Source organism: Anomalospiza imberbis, chromosome 2, assembly GCF_031753505.1.
Source record: "Anomalospiza imberbis isolate Cuckoo-Finch-1a 21T00152 chromosome 2, ASM3175350v1, whole genome shotgun sequence".
In the NCBI taxonomy this organism is placed as follows: domain Eukaryota; kingdom Metazoa; phylum Chordata; class Aves; order Passeriformes; family Viduidae; genus Anomalospiza; species Anomalospiza imberbis.
The window spans coordinates 107,659,482-107,675,190 of NC_089682.1; the positions used below are offsets into that span (position 1 = coordinate 107,659,482).

At 39.1% G+C, this 15,709-nt stretch overlaps 1 protein-coding gene and 1 long non-coding RNA gene across 2 annotated transcripts in view; both read right to left on the reverse strand.

Annotated features, from left to right (window-relative positions):
• Window positions 1-8,101, reverse strand: part of SLC15A1 (solute carrier family 15 member 1) — a 36,004-nt gene extending 27,903 nt beyond the window's left edge. The window contains exon 1 of the mRNA XM_068182477.1: window positions 7,978-8,101. Coding sequence (XP_068038578.1) covers window positions 7,978-8,086 — 109 coding nt within the window. The 5' untranslated portion in view covers window positions 8,087-8,101. The remainder of the gene's footprint in view (window positions 1-7,977) is intronic.
• Window positions 1-14,541, reverse strand: part of LOC137469593 (uncharacterized) — a 43,466-nt gene extending 28,925 nt beyond the window's left edge. The window contains exon 1 of the long non-coding RNA XR_010996604.1: window positions 14,417-14,541. This is a non-coding gene — a long non-coding RNA (uncharacterized lncRNA). The remainder of the gene's footprint in view (window positions 1-14,416) is intronic.
• Window positions 14,542-15,709: the final 1,168 nt, after the last annotated feature.

Genomic DNA, 15,709 nt, shown 5'->3' on the forward strand with positions numbered 1-15,709 from the left:
TTTCTCTATTATGGTTACTCCAGCAAAACAAGCGATCTGTAATGCAGCAAAGAATGCTGAAGCCTCCGATGGCTCATTCATCTACAGAAATAGCTGAGATATTACCACTATTTTCTGTTAAAGTATGGAATTAAAGATGCCATTTATTTCCTGAACAATGGGAAACTTCCCATTGCATGACCAGTGGTGGTAAAAGGTTAGTTCCCAGGCCCATCTTATATAGACCCGTGCATTTAGTGAGAACAAAGAGTAGGCCTTTGATGTTTCTTCCTAGAAAGCAACATACAACTGGGATTCAGATATTAAGCAAAAACACTTATTTTCTCAAAAATTTGGGATAAATGAGCTAGTTTGATCACCCTGACATTCACTCAGGTTATCTTTCAATGTTTAAGGTCTCTATTAAAGTATTCACCCTGATGAGTACACATTTAATTTGTCCCACAGAAAGAGAAGGACACACAATTGCTTCACAGCTATTTCTTAGGTGGATTGGCTTTTGTCCTTTAGTAAGCGGATGCCACAGGGTTGATCACTGGAGCTATTTTACGGTTGTATTTGTTGGAGGGATTGAATTTGTTCTCAGAGGATTAAAGTTTCCCACTGAGGCTCTCTTTCTAGGAGCACTCAGAGCACAGCAGGGCTGTTAAATACTCAGCAAACAAAAATGCAGAAGTGCATTTCTGCTTTTTTCTACAAAACTCTGAAGTCACAGAATCATATTTTCAAGGTGTAATGGAATACTGTCCTGTTTCTTCCACACAGGATTCTTTATTCCACCATCTCATGGTCACCACAACCAAAACTACTCCCAGCTCTCATATCCCAAACCAGTCCTCCTTTCTTAGTTTGAGGTCCAGCAGCACAGGTCCTTAACGACTCTTCCACCACCCATGTCCAAAAGTTACCATCAGTGCTCTGCAGGAGCCTCCCATGCTGTGCATTCCTACTGTAATGATCCTTCCACAGGAGGGATCATTCCACATATTGCTCTGTTAAAGGTTGTAGCTTTGTCTGTAAGATTGTTTCCTTGCATCTCCTAGGAAGGAAGAATACAATCATTTCAGAGCTGGTGAGGTGAGTCCATAACATGGAATAGTTGATAACAACTATTCATTCTTTAAGGACGAACAACCTGAATTGAGATTGAAGTATTTTACAGAAAATTTGGGTAAATTACTATCTGTTCAGGTTACATGTGATTTATAAATATTAATAGATGTTTTTGACTCATTTTTTTAGATTGGAAGAATTGCAATAAAGAATTTTCAGGGGCGTGCAGCTCATCAGGGATAGCCAGTATTGCATGGGATGCTGCTAACTGAGTGAGGTTGTACATTCATTCATTCTAAACAAAGGCTAATGGATCTTGCTCTACAACCACAAACCATTGGGTTTTCATGACGGTAGTAGCCAAACACACTTGTCACTTCCCAGTAACTACTCCTCCCAAGATAATATATCCTTCCAAGAAAAGTTTATTCCTTCTTTCCAGATAGGGAATCTCAGGGGGAAAAGTGATTTGTTTGCTTTGACTTTTCTCATGCACTGTGTTGTGTTTTGCTAGCAGAGCAAATAATAGGTGGGACGATCTGGAGGAGAAGGGGACTGCTGGGAAGGAGGGCACCAGGGGTCTCTAGGAGGGGCTCTGCAGCAGTTCAGGTGCTTTCAAGCAGCAGCAGTCCAGCTACTGGGTGTTGTGCACACATAGTGACATAGTTGGTATTTGAGATGCTCGCTCAACTTTTGTGCAAGGAGCAACTCTGGCCCTAAAACATATGGAATTGCTTCTTTGGGAGTTTTCTAAACCAGACCAGGGACATGCAGAGAAAGATGTTTCTACCAGCCCAGCCTGCCAGCCCAACTCAGCAGCATTCAAAGTTATCATCTCCAGAAAAAGGAAAAGAGTTCATGTGCTGTGGCCCACAAGGAACTTGGCTTCTCTGGCAAGTCTTTATGTACACACACTGAATGTGGGTGTAGGGTAAAGCAGGAGAGAGGAAACTAGAGCACAGACTTGTATCTAAATAAAGTAAATGAGTGAACTCTATTTACCTGGAGCTGCCAGGCAAAAGCGATGGCAAAAGTCTTTGGCTCATTACCAGTGCCTGTGACAACATGCAGAGTTAACTAATATGGCAGATATAGACCTAATGAGTTAATGGTAAACAATACATTGTGAAGTCACTCCTGCCAAGATGTGGGTTTGTTCCTTTTATTTTTGCCGAAAACATAACTTGAGGTTGATAACTCTTTTTGTTTTCCCTTCATTTACTCTGATAATACTGTTTCCTTGATAGAGCCAGATTTACCCCTTGTCTAGTTCTCTTTATATCTATCTTCATCCTGACAACACCTTTGCTGCTGTTTCCTTCCATGGGTTTTCCCCTTGGGGAATCTGAAGGGGATCTTTTGTGCAAAGCCTGGATTTAATAGGGAACCTTGGTTCTGGAAATGCAGGTCTGTATGGAAACCAGCCTTAGCTGAGAGTTGAAATGAGGCACTCCAAAGCTTCACATTGGACTTAGAGATGTGACCATCCCTTCCAGCCCTGAAAGGCCTTTGTGGATCCAGCCTTCAGCCTGAGTCTCTGTGCCACAGCCAAATGTGAGCAGTCCTTGTGTTGTGCCTTCTCAATGCATGAGGCATGAGACAAGGACAGCAGAAACACACACAGTAATCCCAGATTTGATGCTGATTTATGGTCAGATGTTGTGCAACCCACCTCTGAGGCTGGAAGATTCTCCTTGCCAAGGGAGGGCACTCCCAGCAGGTATGTGGGGTAGACAAATAGGAGTGTTAGCATAAGTATTAAGGGCAGCTGGCAAGGGAAGTAGGGCAGAAAAAAAGAGCTCCTGATTCAAAGCCTTTACATACTCCTTTCTACTGCAGATAAACACCTATTTCTACCCTTGAAGTATGTGACTGTATTCAAGAAAAAAATAATAACAAGTCTATGAGTATCCTTCACCCAAGCTAGGATTCAAGCTTTTCACTGGGTTGTGAAAGCTTTTTTTTTTATTATTTTGAATTATGTACCTCTGCTTCTCTTCATATTAAATTTGAATTTGCCTGACACACAGCATCACCCTCTCTCACCTAAGGCAGTGCAAGGATGCTGAAGGTTGTTCAAAGCACCTTGAAACCATCCAAACATCTCTTCAATAGTCTTTTTTCTTTGTACTGCCACATTGCTATTCTTCTGAAACTTCAGATCTGTGTTGTGAGACCTGACATTTTCAAGTGAACTTTTTATCTTCTCATTGCATTGTGTCTACTGAAGTTTCAGTTCTAGCATGTTTTTAGCCAAATTGTGTTCAGCTTTTTTTTCATAAGGAGAGCACATGAGAGTATCAGCAACACAGCAGCTGCTAGGTAGAGCTGGCTGGGTTATCTTGTCAATTTATGCAACCAGCCCTACAACATGAATCATGTTGTTGACTGGACCATGCAAGTACTAGTGTCATCTCTTGACCAATCTGTGTTTTGACTCAAGCAGATGTTAAAAGACTGGAGTTAAACTGACACAATATTTAGGAACTGATGTGAGATGTGTATATAACTTGTGAAGATACTTAAGGGATTATTTTCCCTTAAGTTATGCACCCAACATACACATACACACACACACATTCCCACACCACCCTCAAATAAACCATCTTACAAGACTGGATGCTCACATTTTCAAAGGAAAGCATCCTAATATTCTTTGACTTCATACATAATTTTTGTTGTGGGTGAGGCAGCACTTATATAGAAAGCATACCTGACTTCAGATGACATCAGTCTCCACAGTGGAAATAACATATTTTGAGTTCAGATAACAGGACAAGATCATATAATTTTCTAGAGACACATTTTTCCAGTGTAGAAATTCTGCAGCTGGAGACCAAGAGCTGACACTGTCTACCTGTTAAAGCCCTGTTAGAAATTTGCAGATGGACTCATTCATCCCGAAATGGATTTTCATGTTATTTACACATTCATATTTTCACTACAGGTTACAGTGCTCCCTTTTTTCACTACCCAGAGCTGTCCTGTGTATTGTTCAGATTGAAATGAAAATTTTAGCAGCAGTATCTTACAGACTTTAATGTGCAATTAAATTTTAACAGATTCACTTATTTCGCTGCTCTCTCATGAAGTCTCTATAAAGCCAATTTTTGTATTTCATCTTAGAAATCTTGGTCAGTTCTGTTGCTATTGAAAGATCAGAGCATTCAGGGCTCAATTGCATTAATTCACCTGTGCACCGTAGTACCGCTGAGTGCTTCCCTGCCTCTCTACTTCTCTTTGATCTTTTCCAGTAGCACCTCTAGCCTTCTCTAGGTAGTCTCCTTATTGTTGTGATAGTTGTCCATATTAGCAAAAAAGATGTGTTAGGATGTTATTGATCTATGTAGTTGTATTCTTACTTTCTTTGTTCTTGACACTCCTGAGCAACTGATTCCCAATAAGCACCACAACACAATCCAACTACTTTGTTCTGTCAGCTTCTAGAAAAGGGAGGTCCTCTTACTTTCTCACATTTAAAAAGCCCAGGATCTGCTGTTACTTTGCAGGAAGTGTAAACAAATCCAATAGATTTTGAAAAGAAAGAAAATAAAAAAGGAACCCCAAACCACAACAACAGAAATCCAACCAACAACAGCTTCTTCTTTCTTGCAAAGGCAGCTGAGTAAAATGCATTCAATACAAAGGTTACAATATGACAGTACATAAACCACCTGAAATTACATAATATATTTCATAAACTGAAACTGCAGCACATAAATAATCTACTTGTCAGCATAACAAGTTGCTGGGTCACTTGCTCTACCCTCACTATAAAAAACTTTTCCAAGAAACAGGAAATTGTCTTCCAAGAGGAATCAGAGAAAGAAAAGCAGCATGTACACACTGAGCAGTGCTGTTATCCGGAATTGCAGGGAACATACCTAATGACAGGGAAATATTTTTTTAGGAAATCATTAAGAATTTTTCCATGAAGGTTAATACTTTTTCTAAAGATGAAGTGAATTGTTTTCATTTTAGGTATTTCAGCAATTGCGTTTTTTCTTTGGGAACCCACTTGTATGGGGCAAAGAGGACCAACAGGTTTTTCAGCCTGTACCTACAAATGACTTTATAAATACAGTCAGATTAATTCACTTCTTAGGCTGAAAACTTTGAAGTGTGAGTTTCAGAGGAAACCAGGAAACCCCACAGATTCTTGAACACATCCTGCAAGAATATTTTCATGTCAGGAAAAAAGGAAATCCTGGGAGCTTATTGACTGCACCTCAAAATGGTTGAGTTTCTTCCTGCTCAGGCTACACGTTGTTGGGACACACCCAGTCATTTCTTTCTTTTAAGCACATGCTTATTTATATGTGTTGAAACATATTCCCTTTGTCAGAAACATCTCCTGGAGATACCAACAAACAAATTATTGTCTGTGGCCTTGTAGCACATTCCTTATCAAAAAAGTAGAATCAGCAACACAGAAATTTTAGTTCTGTAATGAAAATGACTTCAGCTCTGGTGCTGAAAGCTATCCTGAATAGAGTGAGCAGAGACACACTTTTTGGCATCTGAGGCTGGAAACATCTATTTTCAGATGTTTTAAAGAACCCTAATCCTGGCAGATGAATTTCTTTCCATCAGAGGGTCTTTTTATCTTTGTTTCTCCTTCCCCCTCTCATAAGATTGCCAATTGCCAACCAAATTGCCATCTCTCACTTTCTGCCTAGAATCCTTTTGCTGAGGGAAGATTGCAATGGGAAGGAGAATAAAAGGCATTACATGATTGAGCTCTTGCAGTTTCCACTTCTTAGAATCATGGAATCAACCCATCTTTTAAATACCTCCAGGGATGGTGGCTCAACCACTTCCCTGGGGAACCTGTTCCAACGTGTTACAGCCCTTTCAGTGAAGAAATTTTTCCTAATATCCAGTCTAAACCTTCCCTGTTGTAACTTGAGACCATTTCCTCCTGTCACCTGTTACCTGGGAGAAGAGACCACCCCCACCTTGCTATAACCTCTTCTCAGGCAGTTGTAGGAAGTGAGGTTTCCCCTGAACCTCCTTTTCTCCAGGATAAATAATCCCACAACCCTCCTCCACTTCTCATGGGATGTAGTTTCAGACCTTTCACCAGCTCTGTTGCCCTTCTCTGGAGGCACTCCAGCACATCAATATCTTTACTGTAGCAAAGGACACAAAATTGAGCTCAAGGTTCTTCTGGTAAGCATGACTGCTAGGTATGGAGGTGGTAATGATCACAAAACTTACCACTATTTTTATAGTAGTTTAAATGTTTTAAGATAATATGCTGCCTAATCAAAGATTGTATCTTGTTCCATACATTGAGCAATAATTAATTTTCACTGCTTTCTGAGCTGTCAAAGTGTGTAGTTATTTTTGACTGTTCAATTTTATAAATGAACAAGTTTTACAGAAAGAGCTGTTATTAATCAGACAGTAACAGTCCTAATGGATTGAAAACAGGGGTCCAAAACTCACAGCTTTTCTATTTCTTTCTTTGCTGTTGACACACTGACACGTCAGTGAATCATCTAAACTTTTCCATCTGTAAAAAAAGAACAGCTATGAATCTTTGCAGATATCAATCAGATTTTCACACTTATAATTTGTACTTCTTTATCCTAAAAAAAGCTATATAATATGATGATAAAATATCAAATCTATACATATATCATTCTAAAATTCTTTACAATATCATTCTAAACTATCAAGTCTGCTTATAAGGAGATCATCAGTTGGCACATTGTAAATCTAGCAATCCCACACATGCTACATGAAAACCTTGTAAAAGAAAGATTTCAAATTGCTCAACCTAGCCAACAGATACACTACATATGCAGGAAACATTTTCTATAACAGAAGCAGTCCCTTCACAATGCAAAAGCAGAGCAATCTTTCCCTATAATCTATACTGAAAAGCAAAAGAAAAAAAAAAAGAAGGAAAAGCATGCAAGCAGAATTAATTGCTCCATTTTTTGTTTGTTTGGAAACTGATGCAGAACAGATTAGGCTGCAATGTAGTGCTTTCTTCCATAAACAAGCAATTACATTTCATCAAAAGCAAAGCTGTTTAAAACACTCCTGACTAGCTATAGGTAAAAGCACAGGAAAAAAAAAAGTAGCCTAAAATGGATGTTATTATGGAAAATTATAATAAGTGCTTGTTGTTATGGAAAGCCCTCAAGACCCTTGAACATTTTTGTAACAGGCTGTAAAATCATCTTCCAGAGAACAAATGTAGCATCAGCTCCTGAAATTGCTTGAACTGGAGTGGCTGAGAACTGATACTTTGTGTATCAGAAGTTAATCCAGGTTTATCCATCCAAAACTGTGAAGCTTCCTATTGTTACAAGAAACCAGTGCTTTATTAATAGCAGTCTCTAGGACATATAAAAATTCTTTTAACTAACATAGTATTGGTCAGAAGTGCTTTCTTAACCATGTCCTGCTACTGCTGCAGCAAAACCTCTCTTTTGCTTATGGTAAAAAAATCAAGTATGTCCAAGCAGGAATGGTTTATCTGCATTCTCTCCCTATGAATCAGAAATGCCTTTTTCATTACAGTGTACATACTGAATTGTTTTGTACTTTGCAGTTTCTTTTCTGATAAAATTATATTGCTTGTCTACTATCACCTCTCTGTTACTTACTGGTGTGTCTCAAAAAGAAGTATCCCCAGATACATTAAGCCTCATATTATATATATATATAATCTATCTAAACAGATTTTATTTGGATTTTGAGAACATTCTTAAAAGGGGATGAGAAAATATGGTCAAAGAACAAAGTATCATCCTCTTGCTCCCATATCCATTCACTTACAGTTCCTGGAGACAAGGAGCAGTTCCTGCATTCTACTAAAATGACTTCCTATTCTTTCTTTTATCAGATAACTCTAACTTCTAACACTGCCTCTCAGCCATAGTTGGTTTTGTTAATATTCACATTGACCTTTTCCTTTATGGTTCACTTGGTAACAGCTGATGCTGGGTATCTGCCTGAGGCTTGAAACACTCCATCCAATAACCTTTGAGGAGTTCCTCTGAAGGCAAACAAACATTTCCAGAAAAAAAAGGTGTTAGTGTTCAATTGCACTCAGCTGAGACCCCAGAGGTTTTTCATAGGGCAAATATTGCCTACTACCAAAAAAAAAAAAAAAACCCAGTATGTTCAGAAATCTTGTGCAGAGATGGATGCTGTCCCACCAAGGATCCTCACTAACACCCCCCATTTGCTGTATGGAGTTATTAATAAGCAGGAAGACACATCTCTGGTGCAAGATGCCCATGGTCAGCAAGGATTGAGGTGAGATTTAGGACACCATTGTAGTACAAGTGCACAGTTCAACATATTTGTGTCTAGCTCACCTTAAACACGATGAGCTGAACAATGCTATATCAATATGTTCTGTCTGGTGCTGACCATGGCTATTGTTTGAACACCAATGCTGCTGACACGTGCTTTGAAAGAGCAGCTGAACACAGCAAGGGACTTTGGCTAAATGGCTTATCCACAGGGAAGAAAATTACCTTTTTATTCCCCCTGGAATGCTACCAGATCTGAAAAGAATGAAGATGGCCAAAAAAGAGTGTTCAGAGACTGGGCCTTGCAGATGGACTGCTGAGGAGAAAGACCAGTGGACTTTAGATAAAGAAAGCAATGATACAGACAGAACCAAAAATATTTCAGCAGCCAGGCTGCTGAAAGTGAGCTGGCTCAAAAGTCAGGTGGAAAGGTCAGTCCGGGCAGAAGGGACACACTGCACCTGTCTTATCTTTTCCCTTCTCATGATTAAATATGTATTTTTCACTCCTGCTGTTATGCAATGCAGCTGTACAGTATGAAACCATTGCCACATCCTCCTAACAGGTGCTGCCACATTTTGTATCGGGGTGAAGCTAGAATCATATTAATTGTGTTTGAAATGATTTGGGATACAGAGGTGCCATTTAACTTTCATTGTAGTGCCTCACTATTTTGGTGTTTTTTTTAACAGTAGTTTGACATATCTGGTAACCAGAACAGACAGATGGAACAGAGATGATGAAACACAGCCAATCTTTCCTGCAGTGGTTCAGTTCTCCTACCAAACAGGTTTTAAAGAATTAAGGTTTCAGTAAGGGAGAAGCCAGGCCTGAGGCAGGGTCAGGAAGCTGGATGATCCCTCTTATGATCCCTGTGGGTCTCTTCCAACTCAGAATATTCTGTGATAGAAGATGTTAAATTGCCAGTAAATAATTTTTTTTAAAAAATTATCAGTTATTCTTAAATATAGGACCTGAAAATGGTTCTGATGAGAACTGTATATATAAATTGCATGCAATACATAAACAACAGAAGGAACAATTTAGTGCAAGTTTGGGACAGGAATTTATAAACTTCAATGTCAATATAACACATCCTAAGAAAGGAGGGAGATCTGTTCATGTCTTAACTTACATATAGTGATATAATTAGCTTAGGATAGAGTCAAGCTGATACATATTAGTCTTAATTGAAAGGAATAAAAAATAATAAAAATATACAAAATAAATGGATTCAGCAAATTGTGTTGAAATAGGTTGAATTGAAATGCTTTCTATCAAATATGTAACAGTTTGACAAATAACTCTCATGTGTACTTGACTTGCAATTTGGTAGAAGGGTGAAAAAAAGCCAAAATGAAAGACTTACAAGCTCCAGGAGGACCATGCCTCAATAAACAGCTTTTACAATTAAAGAAGACAACAAAGTATACTGCAAATTTTGTCACATGCTTATTAATGTAAATGAATTAAGTTTGCAGCACCACTCACATATATGGAACTTGAGCAAGAACAAGAACTGCTACAAGAACTTGCAGCCATTCCTAGGACATCCTTAAATGGCTATATGAAATTTGAGCAGTTTAAAAATGACAAATCAGGACACAAGACACATTATGGGTGAAATTCAGTTAAAGAATTCCAGCTCCTAAGAACTTCAGCCCAGGACTTTGTTGCTTTTGACAGGACGAGACAAAATACAACCTTCATGCTGCATGGACCAAATGACACACCTGTGTTGCAGAAGCTAGTAAGTACCACCCAAAACAGATAAAGTTTCTCGTTGCAACCTGAAAAGTGAAGGCAGAAAAAAGGAACAAGATTGAAGTTCTAGAACATTCATGCACGACACTGTTCTCTCAAAGAAGCATCCCAGGAATTTCCTAATTTATAAATTTCAAACCTCTTCAAACACCAGAAGTATTAGGATGTAGTTGCCTGGAAACTGCTTCACCAGTGCTTGTGATACAAGTTTCTGCTGTGAATAATGCCAGGCTGAAATCTGGCTGTTGAACACAAGTCTTGTGGTAAGTATCAATGTGCTGTCCTGAGCTAAAACCCAGTCAACAAGACCACTTTCTAAAATTATCAGTTTACAGGCTGCATTCCTCTGTTTTTCCAGAACATTGTTATAAAATAGCCATGAAACAGAACAGGTTAACAGTAAATAACATTAGCTTAAGACAGCTAATGATTTCAGGATTTCAAGTTTTGGTTTTAACACTTAGACCTAAGAGAGACCACTAACTCTGAACCACAGGTTAACCACACCTGAAATAAAATTGTAATTAAACAACACTGCATCAATACGTTTGGAATTCAGCACCATTGATAGTGCTTAATGTAGTTGTTGACAGGGATTAAGAATCTGATTTGAATTTCTAATCTGAATTTGCCTTGCTTCAGTGTCCAATCTCTATTATGTCTTCCTTAACCAAAGCAAAAAAGCCTTGCAAAATTCTCTATTCACTTAGAAAAAACTGATTTTGGGTTGTACACGCCTCAGATTTTTACTTGGTAAGTTGAAGCGCTGTCCCCCAGATTTCCTACCACCTATTCCTTGAGTATGGATTTTTGTGGCCCTTGTATCAATTCTTCAGTACAACATTTCAAAACCTCAGTCCCAGTGTTGACCCCGTAACAGAGTGGTTTAACAATGGTTTCACAGGTTCTGTAGGACAAGAGATAAAACCACTACAACACATTCTGTTTGCATCCACTTCCCGCAGTAGTTCTCTTTGCCACAGAATTACATTAGGAGTTTGTTTATGGGAAACCTCATGTTCAGAAGATTCCTTAAATCCATTTCACTGGTGCTATTTGCCAAGACATAATGTGTATCTTTAAGTTCTTTTCCTGTTCCTACAAGCACGATTTTGTAGGTGATTACACTAGCAACAGACACTAGCATACTATGTTTTGAGGTATGGTGCAATTAAAACAGAAGAGACTGACCTTTGTTTTCATGCAATTGAAATAGGCAGGGGTTTGTTACATTTATTTATGGAATGCCACTGAAAATGTTGAATAGTACCACTATGATACCAATATGTTTGGGAAATCTTGTAGAAGGACTCTGTCAATGGTCTCTAAAAAAATTTGCCAGGCTGACTTCAACATTTGGACACAGCTCTGTTATAAAGGCCTGCCCATGTCACACTGCTCTGGGGAGCTGAAACAGAGACATTAAGAATGGTTTGAATGAAATATGAGTGAGAATTATTGATGTGAAAGCACGAGCAGCAGCACTGTTTCAAGGAACAGCATGAATTGATAATTGAGGACATGACTAACAGCAATTAAACTAGTAAATGCTGAGGAATGTGCTGTTTACATCAGGACCAGGAGGCCTGAGCTCTGATAAGGCCATGGTAAGATGACTTGTCAGCAGAAGTCCCGAGGTCTGATAGCAGGAGGATGGCAGCAGGGTTCCAGCACAGTGCATGCCTACTGCTTCTTACCCCAGCATGGAAAAAGGTCAAAAAGTTACTGAAATGAGGAAACACACACAGGTAACAACCCTCCCTACCATTTATGGGGGATGAGGCAAGCAAGATTATGTTGGAACATCACCTTGTACTAGCTGATGGATACAGAGACCTGGGTGGCTCTGGTATTTTTATCTGGTATTTAACCCTGGCAGGCAGCTCAGCCCCACACAGGCACCTGTTCACCCCCCTCCCAATGGGATATGGGAGAGAACTGGAGGGGTAAAAATGCAGTAACTTGTGGGGTTGAGATAAACATAATTTGATAAATAAAACAACAACAACAAAAAAAAAACAAACCCAAATCACCAGCATGCCCTTCTCCAAACAAACAGACAAGAAAAAAAAATTTAAAAAGCTAAAAAAAGGCAAGCAAAGATAAAAAAAAAGGCAAGCAAAGATAAAAAAAAAAGGCAAGCAAAGATAAAAAAAGCCCTAAATCAAGAAAAGTGTCACCAAAAGCCTAACTGCTCATCAGTGACAGATGCTCAGGCAGGCCCCAAGCAACTGCTGCTCTGGCTGACCTCCCTCCCCTCCAGACTAATTCCTGAGCTCAATGTGATAAGGTGTGGGATATCCCTATGGTCATTTGGGATCAGCTGTCCTGGCTGTGTCTCCTCCTGCCCACTCCTTGTGCAGCCCCAGCCTGCTCCCTGGTGGGCTGAGAGCAGAAAAAGCCTTGACTCTGTGCAAGGGCTGCTCAGCAACAGCTGAAACATCCTTGAGTTATCAACACTGTGGCAGGCACAAATCAAAAACACAGCCCCATACCAGGTACTGTGAAGAAAACTAACTCCATGCCAGCCCAAACCAGCACAATGAACAAGTGCCAAGGAAGAACCCCAGACACATGGCCCTTACTCAAGGGTCACCACTCCTTTTCTCCCATGGAGACCTCCAGCCTGCCTGGAGTAGCTGCTTTGACATGGGCTTCTTGGTGCTTGTGAGCATGTGGGTGTGAAAACACAGCTGGGTGAAATCTGTCAGATTCAACATGAGGGACTGAAATGGGCTGCGTTAAAAATAAATACCGAGTTCCCTTTCCTTCTGGCCTCGAGTTGAATTTTGTCACATTAATTTCATCCTGCATCTTTTCCTCTAAGCATATTTTACTACTGGCTGTGAGCCATTTTCCCCTGCAGATGTGCAAGGCAAGTTAATCCTCCAGTTCTGAGCCCACATTTTAACAACACAGCTCTTCACCAATGCATCGCTGCCTCGTGCTTTACCAGCTGGTGCATTCCTTCATTTCTGCTTCAGTTCCTGCCTTTTAGAATAATCAGTATCTCCAAAACAGATAACAAGCAATTTTAGCGTAGTGTGTCACCTCTCCTATTTTATCTTTCTCAACTAAGTAAGTCAAAAACAAGAAAAAAAAAATCACAGTCACATAATTTGTCTAGGTACATTCAAATAAATTTTTCAAGGCTTCACTGTGTATTGTATATGTATTTTTATAGTCTCTAGCACACTGTGATGAGAAAATATTCAGCTGTTTCAAATTATGGATGCAGAATAAGGATCCGACACTGCTGGCAATGAAAGAAAAAAGCTTTAAGCAATCTAAAAAAAAATCCCTTCAACAGGCTGTTGTTGATGAAGAGTTTTTCTTTTCTGTCACAGGCCTTTAAAAAGTCTAAGTAGTGATTCTGACAATTTTTCCATCTCATTACACCAATTATAAAAAGCGTTGGTCCCCTCAGAGCCTTTGCTTACTATGGCTAATCATACCCCTTACCTGACTGATTACTGTGGCAACGTGGCTACTAAAGCTTCACTAAAGGAAACACAGCTCTGGGCTTGTCCCTCCCCAGGCAACCTTCATGGACTTCTGAGAGCTGTGGAATGAACAAGGAGTTGAACAGTTTTGCTGAACTAAGGTCCTTTCCTTACAGTTTTCTGTACATCCTCGGGAACTTCTTTTCTCTTCTTTTTACAGTCCACACCACTGAGAAAGCCCAGGGTACTTACCAGCTCTATCAGAAATTTCACTTCTATCTTGGTACTAATAATGTTGACTGGAGCAAAATGATGCAGTCACTTTCTTTTCAGACTTCTTCCAGGCTTTAGAATCCTCTTCATTTTTTTTTCCCAAACATTGAATGTTAACTTAAAGTTACTTATTCAGTGGCTACCAGCATTTTCTTGTATTAAGTCTGATAACTGTTCTAGGCTCGTAGGCATCTGCTTTCCCTCATACACTTGGAAAAAATAATCTGATGTGTTACTTCAATTAATTTGAAAATTATATTTGTATAAAGCTGCTTAAGCCTTATACCAATTCTTAAAATATAAACTGAAACAAAACTGATATAAAATAATTTTTATACTGGGAGAAGAGTGAGTTTTGAAGGCCTCAGCTGCAGTTCTGCCAATTATGTTCAGAATTTTCATGTTCCCTGTCTTAATTTGTCGCATCAAACTTCCACATTTTTGGGAGTCAGATATCACAGTGATAAACATGAACAGATTATACAACACTGGCTACAAAACTCACTATCCCAAGAAGCTCCACTTGCTGTTCAGGTATCTGGTGTCAATGAATCTTACAGGACAGAGACAGACATACAAAAAAAAAAAGATCTTCTAAGGATTCACAGTGAAAGGTTATTTATCTAAATCCCTTCAGCCTCCTCTTTTTGTCTTTCCAGCCAATCCTTCATAGCACAACCCAAACAGCAAAACAGAACCACGCAGCTAGAAAAACTCTCAGTGCTTTTTTCATCATTTACAACACGTAGCAGTTAAACAAGATATAGCATTCCCAAGGTATTTTACTAATATCAATCACACCTTGTTTTTGCAGAAAAAAAAAAAGTTGCAAGTTCTGCATTGAGAGAAGAAATTACAAAACTCCTTCTTAAGCAGAAAATACCAGTAAAAAACCCCTAATATCTACCACAGTTAACTTGAAAGGGATATACTGCCTAGTCTCTAGATATAATTTAAATTGTTTATTTGTATTGAGACCAAAACATATTTAGAGTCTAAAAGATTCTAAATAACTCATTGTATAGTCATTATAATACTTAAAAAGGAAAAAAAAAATCAAAATATTTTAAAGATATTAAAATAGTCACTTTCAAAAATATCATAAAAACAATTGAATTTTTGCATTATCTGCCAAAGCTTTCATTTGTTTTCTTCCTACAGGAAGCTCCAGGACTCCCAGTCTGAACACAATTAAATACAGAACGTTTCAGTTCATGAAAAACCACAGAACAGCAGTCTTCACAAATTTTAACAGCTAACTTTCATGACAGACAGCAACTCAGACATCTCCTATGTACTGAAGTCTTCTTATAAAGAAATCAAAGATAATAGAAATTGGGTATAAGAAAAAACCTTGCCTGACTTACTAGACTAGATACTTTCATTAAGAGCCAGGTCCTTCTAAAGACACAGTTTTATTTGAAACAATTCTATTTCAACTTACTTATTCTTAATACTTATTCTATTCCTACTTAAATACTTACTATTTAAAACAATATTTATAACATTTTTGTTAAGTTTAATTTACTGCTTGTCATGTCCATCCTCAGACACAACAACAAAGACCCCCATGACCATGCCAAGTTGCTGTTGTGTATCTAACTCTGGCAACAGTAAAACTTGAAAAAAGATGGTTGAAGAGCATGAATTGGAAAGGTCCAGTTTCATTTGTCGCTACACCCCATCTTTACAGTCCTTAGGCTGACCCTGCCCCCTCACTGCTGTGGCTCGGCCCCCGTTCCCTGCACAGCACGGCAGACCGGTCAGCACAGAGTGATGCCGTCGAGTGCAGGGGTCTCTGCTTTGGCCAGGGTCTGTCTGTACGTCCCCAGAGCCACAGACCCTCTCCTCCCCTCGAGGTTCCCAAGAATGCTAAGCTGTGTTTCTGCCATAGCCAGG